The 9,023-nt window shown below is 50.2% G+C and overlaps 1 protein-coding gene across 2 annotated transcripts in view; it reads right to left on the reverse strand.

Annotated features, from left to right (window-relative positions):
• Nucleotides 1-9,022, reverse strand: part of HIPK2 (homeodomain interacting protein kinase 2) — a 165,883-nt gene extending 156,861 nt beyond the window's left edge. For both annotated transcript variants that reach the window (XM_006861171.1, XM_006861170.1), the window contains exon 1: nucleotides 8,929-9,022. In XM_006861171.1, the coding sequence (XP_006861233.1) occupies nucleotides 8,929-8,947 (19 nt within the window). In that variant the 5' untranslated portion in view covers nucleotides 8,948-9,022. The remainder of the gene's footprint in view (nucleotides 1-8,928) is intronic.
• Nucleotide 9,023: the final 1 nt, after the last annotated feature.

Here is a 9,023-nt window from a genome sequence, read left to right on the forward strand (position 1 = left end):
GACCCATAGCAACCCTGTATAGGGTTTCTGAGGAGCAGCTGGTGAGCCTGAACTGCTGACCTTGCAGTTCAAACAGCTTTGCAGTCTAGCACGTTAACCCACAGCACCACACCAGGATACCAGAATGACCTGTAGGACAGAGCACAACTGTACCACAGGGTTTCCCAGACTGTCACATTTATGGCAGCCGACTGCACATCTTTCTGCTGCGGAGTGATTGACAGGTTTACACCAAGGAGCCTTTGGTGCAGCTGAGCTGCTCAAACACTGCACCACCAGGGCACCTGTTACATACCGTGGGGAGGGGGTTGGAAAATCAGTGCCATGAAGCTAACTCTGCCTCATGGCGCCCCCATGTGTGTCAGAGTAGAACTGTGTTCCATAGGGTTTTCAATGGCTGATTTTTGGGGGAAGAAGATTGTCAGACCTTTCTTTTGAGGTGTCTTTCTGGGTAGACTCAACTTTCAACTTTTTGGTTAGCAACCAAGTGCTTACCATTTGCTCCACCTGGTAGAACAGGTACAGCTTTCACAAGCTCAGAATCTGTTGAGTCTGACCAAATGTCGTTTCTAAACCTAGGCAAGTTGATATTATACAGGATCGGCATGTGTTATGGGTGTTTTCATTCAAGACTAACTCAAGCTTTGTACACTTGCGTCTTCTGCTATCTGTTTGCAGATCTCTGAGGACAATCCGGTACAAGTGTAAAGAGTGGGAGATGAGGACGGAAATGCAAAGGGATCAATTGAGTGAGGTATGAGGTGGCATTGTAGGGGTAAGGATTGGCTGGCCACAACTCAAGAAAAATAAAGACTAGGGACCGTGGTGAAGGCTAGATGCACGTGAGTCACTGACCTGGGGCTGCTGAAACCCAAGTGATCCCTTAGCAACATTCAAACTAACAGCCTAGCCACAGATATTTATTAAGCGCCTAGTAGGTTTAAGGACCTGCACTATGTCAGTGGGGACACAGATGAATCTGCTCCGGTTCCTGTCCCTCCACGGGTCTACAAGGATGCAAGACCCGTGAAGCCACAGCACTAATGAGACCATTACTAAGGCATTGTTTTCTGCCTATGTTTTTTTAGTGTGGAGAAACCAGAGTGAGGAAGAGGATGGTTTTAGGGACACAGAGCAGGCTCTTGGAGGGAACAGCTAGAGGTCCAGTTGTTATCTTCGAGTGTGTGTGTGGTCCAGGAAAAGGAACTGAGTAAGGGTGACACCACCGGCAAGGGTTCAGCCAGACCCAGAAGTTCTTGACAATCAGGTTAACAATGCAGACCGATCTCCTACACTGAGCCTGACTTGACTGTGCTTAGCATATGCTGCGTCTTTTACAAACAGGAGGTCTGCGGCCACCAGCATGTGCTCAACTTTGTGTGTCTGGGTCACATTTTGGTCATTCTTACAATATTTCAAACTCTCCCGTCATGCTATGGCACCCTTCCTAGGCTACCGTAGAATGCCAATATCACTTTTATGGGCTCTAGGAAACTGAAAAAACAAACAAAAACCATGTGTGACTTGTGTTACAGCAATCTTAGCTTTACTGTGGCAATCTAGAACAGAACCCGTAAGATCTCCGAGGTCTGCCTGTACCAGGATTGGTCACAGAGGGGGTCTCTAGTGTTGCCCTTTCTGTATTCTTTTTTCTTTTCTTTTCATGAACAGATAATTCCAAGTCACCAACATTCATTCAGCTTCTTGCAGGAGGCAGGGGAGAGCAGCATCCTCCTTGGGCCCTGCAATCTCTGAGCTCCATGTTCTGGGAGGGAAGACTTGTGGCTTTCTTCTTGGTCCCTAACCTCCCACCCCTACTCCCTCACCCCCATCCCCCCAGTGACTGCCCGGTTCAGGATCCTCCAAAAACAATGCTGTGTGCCTACTTGACCTGGGTTCCACCAGAAACCCACCTGGGACATGGGAGTCTCAGCCAGACAACACAATCAGGCGTTAGTTCTCCACCAATAATCCAGGAGAGGAGAGCTCACATGCCACAGGTAGGGCATAAAACAAAAGCCTCCAGAGACTGAAAGTTAGGAATGGATCTGCATTTACAAGGATTTGAAAGCGACATAATGAAAGAAGTAATCAAAGATGTTGACAAAGCCAGCTGCACTTAAACAGAGTGACTTTGGGCAGGAGGCCCTGCTTGCAGAGTGGGGTGCCTCTAGGCATTTAAGTGGGGAGCTAGGTTTGCTGACCCGTGGGGTTAGAGCTGGGTGCTTTGAGGCTGAGGTTTACGGTGGGGTGGTGTGTCCTGCGGGCATTTATCAGCAGCCATAAAAGAGCTCTGTAGTAGTACATTTCTGACTGAATTATAACCTGTTAACTTTCCTAATAAATCTCATAACTAGGGGGCAAATCAGCTGCAAGTTGGAGGGCTGGTGAGTACCCTCGGTCCCTATCCAAGAGGCCCCTCAGAAGAAAGGTCTGGCAATCCACTTAAGAAAGACCACAGCCAATGAAAACCAATGAAGTGCAGGTCTACTCTGGCACACCGGGGTCAGCAGGAACTGGTTTTAATATTTAAGGGAATATCTAAGGGGATTTGGAATGGCATTTTTTTTTTTTTAATACTCAAAAGTACTTTTAAAAAACATTTCAAATAAAGTATTTTAAGAAAGACAGAAACAGAACCTTCTCTTTATACCACAAGAAAACAGAAACATATATGAATTACAAACTGCCAATAGAGTGAAAAAAAAAGGAGTCCTAGTAGCGTAGTGGTTACGAGTCGGGCTGTGAACCTTAAGGTCAGCGGTTCAAAACTACCAGCCGCTCCGTGGGAGAAAGATGAGGTTTTCTGCTCCTGTAAAGATTTACACCCTCAGAAACCCTGTACAGGGTCGCTATGGGTCGGAACAGACTCGACGGCACTTAACAACAACAACAGTGTAGCACTAAGCTACTAACTACAAAGTTGGTGGTTCAAGCCCACCAGCTGCTCCTTGGAAACTCTGTGTAGAGTCGCTATGAGTCAGAACTGACTTGATGGCACTTCACAACAGTAACACTATCAAGCCTTCTATCCTGGCTTGTTTACTTCCCGTTCCCCCACATTTGGTGAGGACAGGGACCTAGTCTCTGTCACAGCTACAACCCCAGAACCTACCACAGGCCTGGCCGCGGCCTAGCCAATGGGCACACTGGCTGGGGGACTATGTTAGGAACGCACCCTTGTGTCTGTGAAAAGGAACACCTGCACTGTGGGCCAGTTAGGAGGACAGGGAGTGATGTGGACATGGCGAAGGGTATAGGACAGGCCTGAGTGGGGACTGCCACTATCGCTGGAGAGCAGTATGGTTCCACGGGAGAATTCTCACCTGCCACCTGGGAGGTCTCAGTTCAATTCCCGGCAAGCACACCTCACATGCATCTACCAGGCATCTGCCAGCGAAGTCTGTGTGTGGTGCTGTCTCAGGTGCTGTGCTGTAGGATCAAGCAGTGGACCACAAAGTTGGCAGTTCAAACTCATCAGCCGCTGCTTGGAAACGCTATATGGGATCACTGTGAGTCGGAACTGACTCGATGGCACTGATCAACAACAATGATCCTGAGCAAGTTTCAACAGCGCTTCAGACTAAGACCAGGAAGAAAAGGCTGGGGATCGACTTCCAATGAAACCCTATGGATCACAATAGTGCAAGCCACAACCGATCGTGAGGATGGCACGGAACTGGGCAGCATTGTGTTCCGTTCACATGAGGTCACCACAAGTCGGGGGCTGAGGCAATGGTAGCTCACCATAACAGAATTAGCATCATGTACCTCAAAAAAACTCCACTGCACTCTGAGGGAAAACACAGAGCTTCCTCTACTCCAGGCTTTCAATTCTCCTTTTCTCCTCAACAGGGTAACGCTGTGTGAACTGAAACTGTGACCAGCCTGGGCCTCTCTGGTTCAGCTGCATCCGCGCTTACTTGCTAGCAGTATCCTGAAGCCAGTCTCTGTGAAAGGCCACCATGAGACCATCATCAGGAAGGACTGGCAAAGCATGCACTACTAGGACAACGAGAAAGTGCCCAGGCACCGTATCCTCTCCATCATCACTGCTCTGTGTGTCCCATGGCACCCCCAGAGACGCTTCCCCAGGAATTGGTGTCCATGGAAGGAAGGAAGAGAAAAATAAAGACACATAAAACCTGAAAAAATCTGAGCAGCTGTTGCTTGCACAAAACATCAAATGGTCTTTTGTAGGAAGAATTAGGTTCATCGTGAGACGAGGCAGACCAGTGCTTGTGGCTGAGTTAGTGGCCCCCTCGGTAGAGGCCCTTGTTGAGCAGCCTGTGAGCCCTCCGTTTCCTGACTGCTGCCTTGTTTAGGAATAGTCCCAGCAGGGGGCAAAGATGACACCCATATGACACCATCCCTGCAGCCTAACTGCAATTGCTGATGGCCTGTGTGTGTGGGGGTGAGTGGGTGGGGGTGGGGGGTTGGTTTGTTCCCGCATTTTATAAGGGCCCTAAGAAAGTGCCGCTACAGAAAAAGAAATTTTCTATCTGCCCACAACCTCAGCTCAATGGGAATGAAAAATCTGGTTGCTGTGGGTAAGTGCCGTCACGTGTTCAGATTCACAGCACCGCTGTATAGGGTTTCCGAGGAGCAGCTGGTGGGTTTGAACCACCAACCTTTTGGCTAGCAGTCCAGTGATTATCCTACAGCATCATACTAGGAGTCCAATCCAGAGAGGTCACCAAACCAAGAAACCCAAGCCCACTGACTTCAAGTTGATTCTGACACACAGTGGCCCAAAGGACAAGGAGAACCGCCTCAGAGCATTTCCAAGGCTGTCATCTTCATTCAAACAGACTGCCTGATTGTTCTTCCATGGAGCAGCAGGTGGTTTGAACCCCCAACCTTTTGGTTAGCAGTCCAGTGCTTAGCCCACTGTTCCCAGGTTAAAGGAGAGATTCTTCCTTCCAGAGCTAGAAGGCTTTAATGTTGTCGGCACCCAGAGTAGGAAGGGGAAAGTGGAAGATAAATCATTGAAGTGTTGGCACAACTGGGCTTCTAACCTCTGTTGGGTTATTCTTTCCCTGGAGTGAAGGTGCCTGTAAGTCACCCTGAAGACAGAAGGGCTGAACAATGTCCACCCAAAGTCCTTCCACAATCCATTGAGGTTGATTTAAAAAAAAACAACTCAGCAAAGTTACAAGCCCAAATAAAAGTGCTCAAAACCAGTAAGTAATTAAGCTGCGTTCAAACTTGGGCTCCTGTGATCCCAGTATGGGGCTACAGGGTCCAGAATCATGGATGAAATTCATCAGCCTGAATCGCTACTCCGGGTGGCTGAAGGGAAAGCAATGTTTATACCAACTCATTTTAAATATATAAAACGGAAACACTGTGTGTCATCAAATTCTCTGAACGGATGATGATTCAGAATTCCACTTCTCGGTGGGGTATCGGCAGGTGTCCTCAGGTACCGATGATGATAGATCTCATATGGGGTTGTTCAAAGCCTGACAGTGGAATGCTCCAATTTTGATCTGCATCTCATATCACAGACACACTTGGAATTTAGGTTTAGAATTCTCATCTTTCAGGTGGGAGACTCAGGTTCGATTGCCAGTCAGTTCACCTCATGTGCAGCCTCCACCATCTGTCACTGGAAGACACATTTCCGAGTCCTGGTGTGGTACTGCAGGATAATGTGCTGGACCGCAAGATTAGTTTGAACTACAAGGTCGGCGATTCAAGCCCACCACCAGCTGCTCCTAGGAAACCTACACAAGGTCACTATGAGTTGAAACCGACTCAGCGGCACTTAACAACAACAGAAATAAGTTTCAGCAGAGCTTTCAAACTAAGACGGACTAGGTGATCTACTTCTGAAAATCCAGTAGATCAACAAAGTACAATCCACACAGATCATGGAATGATGCGGGAGCAGGTAGTGTTTGGTTCTGTTGGGCATGGGGTTGCCATGAGTCAGATGCTGACAATCTGCTAATAATTATAGCAGATGATCACCACCACTGATTCAGAACCCATGGCAATTCAGAACTCTTAGCGAGCCTTCGCTCCACATTTTGACAGATGGCCTGCTGAGCAAGTTGATGGGGTAAACACGGCAAGGTGAATCTTTCCAAAGAAAATAAACTTTAAAACAAAACAAAAACCAGTTCCCTTAATGGGTACCACACCACTGAATAGGAACATGCTATTTATAAACTGACCCTTGATGCCAGTCCTGCAAGACTGATGATACTTTAGCAGTCGTGAATTCACATGATCAAACAGATCGGTTTCAAACAATGGCCTGTCTAAATACAGGCTGTCTATTCCAGTAAAGGTGTACAGCCTTAGAAATCCTACACAGAGTCGCTCAGAGCTGGATTTGACTCGATGGCAGCATGTTTTTTAATTTCAATCTAAATGTCTCACACTCCCAGATGTCCCATGACTGCACCCGGGCCTGCACCCAGTATTCTGACCTGGTCTAGGTGCATCCCCTTAATCCAGCTGAGAAAGCGTTATCACATGGCATGATGCTGCTGCCGAGTATATGTCCATGGTCAAAGCAACCAGCCCACTGGAGATGCTCTTTCCCGAGGAGCCACCGGAAACCCGTGCTCATTTAGGACACACACAAGAAGTGAGTGTGTCCCGATGGGGTGGCAGGAAATCAGGTTTATCATATGGGGGTGTGGAGAGGAGCGGGGGGGGGGGGGCATCGCTGAGCAGGGAAAAGGAGGTCAACTCCTGCCCCTGGTGTCTTGGAGTGGATGCAGGCTCTGCTGGCACTAGAATCCTTGCCTGCAGAGGTCATCTGCCTATGAGACAGCCAACCACCCATCATCCCAGCAACCCAGACAGAGTGAGGCCCAGAGAAACTTCCGGAGAATAAAAGCATGCAACCCAGCGACAGAGACAACACTGAGGAAGGTCCATGTTGGAAGTGAGGACACAGGAGGTCACAGGAACAGTACTGGGATAAAGAAAGGAACCCCTCAAGTAACAGCAGAGAGCTCTCAAGATCTTTGAGATTCACGTCTATTTGTAAGCCTTCCCTTGCACGCCTACAGCACTTTCTCTGGGGAGGTACCCTCAAGTGACCAGCTAGTAAGCACCATTCCAAATGGATTTAGAACAAAAGGAACAGCAGAACGGTCCCATTCCCAAGACGGCTTTCTACAAAGTTGACAAAACACATTCTAGCCCACCTCCCCAGCCCCTCCACCCATGGTCCTAGTACTCAATTCCAGGCCTTCAGGACTGCTCGCCTGGCGCCGCCAGCAGAGGGCGTTTCAATGAAGGACTTAATAAAGAGAAAATTGTTTCATTTTAACACTCCAGACAGTGGGAGCTTTGACTGTCGCCCCTTCCCATAGATACAGACGAACAATGAACCGACATGGGTCCCGGAGAATGTTCTCACACCCCACCCGGCCTGTTCTACTGTGCCTGGTGGGATGATCAGAAATTTCGTTTTGTTTGGTCCAACGGTTAAATGGACCTTGTGTTCTTCAAAATCAAAGAGGACAGCCCCGTGGAATAACACTGGTGCCTTTTAAACAGCCCCTTTGTTTCTAAGAGAGCCAGAAAAAAAATATTTATAGTCCATAGGTTATTTACAGCCTTGCTATCCAGAGCCTGAACTCGTAACTTTATTCTACCCAGAAACCTGATTCATCGGGAGTTCTGGAACTAATAACAGATTTTCTTGTAAGATAAGTTGGATTTTTTCTACTTCCTTTAATCAGCTTCTCATAACAAAGATAAAACTATTAAATGGCCTCAACTGTTCTCCGGGTTTGTGGCAGGATTAAAATCTCTTTTCCTCCCTGACTCCATGCCATCCACACCCTTTGCCCTCTCTGCTTGCCATTTCAGCACAGAAGAGCTGACCAAAACCTAAAGTATGCCATACAGGCGGGATAGTAGGTGAAGGTGGCGATTTCAGTGATTGAATGAAAAAAACGTCCGTTCCCCCCCTCCTCCCGTCCCCATGAAATAACTGAATCAAAATCCGCCACGCTTCAGGTTAGCATTCGCCCTTCGATATGCACACAAAAACACATCCAAGTGTAAAAACTTAGTGGATTCCTCGCTGATGGCGGGTGGGGGCTCGGGGAAAACTGGGAGATAGAAAAGAAACGAGAAAAGAGTGAGTGGAGGGTAGACGGTGGGAGCGAGGGGGGAGAGTCCTGGGCCTGATTCTCTTCTTTCTTCCTTAAGACAGGGACCCAAGAGCACTAGGGAAGGTGCGCGGCGCAGGTCTGCTGGGCCCTGGCGCTCGTCTGTGCCCCGGTCCCCACTTGGAATCAAACTCCACGTCCCCGCACCCACGAATGCGGGCGACTGTGCCTCGTTCATTGTTCTGCCTGGGCCGGACAGGGACTTTTCATCACCCCCCCCACACACACACACACACACAGAAACCCCACCTGGCCCCAGAACGCTCGACTCCACACAGCTCCCCCACAATTGGAAGCTGGCCGAGAAGAATGGCGCGTGGGGTGGGAAATGGCAAGGTGGCTATGAAGACACGAAAGTCGGAGGGGCCGTTCCGGGGGGTGGGGGGCGGCAAGCGCTGAGCCGCATCGGCTCTATTTCTTGAACCCGAGATTCACCCCGGCGGGCTCGGGCTTTCCCGGCGCCCCCCCCCCGCCCCCTTCTTTTCTTTGGGCTGGAGCCCACCTCGGCCTGGCCCGCCTCCTCCTCGTCCTGGAGACGCGCCCCCGCTCTGTCCTGGAGCCCCGGACCCGGACCCGGCCGGCTTGGGTGGAGGGCGGAGGGAAGCGCGGAGCTGGGGCATGGGGGACCAGGGGTCGTCGGGCTAGGGGTACGAAGGGCGCGGCGCCTGGGGACCCGAGATCGTAGAACCGGGGGCCGGGGGGCGCGGAGCCGGGGGCCGGAAGGCGCAGGGGGCTGGGACGCGGGCCGAGGATTGAACAAAGCCAGGCCGGCCGGGCGCCTTACCTTCGTACACGGGGGCCATCGGGGCCGGGCCGTCCGCGGCTCATGGCAGCGGGGCGGGGACGGCGCAGCGCGGGCTCGGTGCCCCCCGGCTCAGG

The sequence above is a fragment of the Chrysochloris asiatica genome, unplaced genomic scaffold (genome assembly GCF_000296735.1).
Source record: "Chrysochloris asiatica unplaced genomic scaffold, ChrAsi1.0 scaffold00041, whole genome shotgun sequence".
Lineage (NCBI taxonomy): Eukaryota > Metazoa > Chordata > Mammalia > Afrosoricida > Chrysochloridae > Chrysochloris > Chrysochloris asiatica.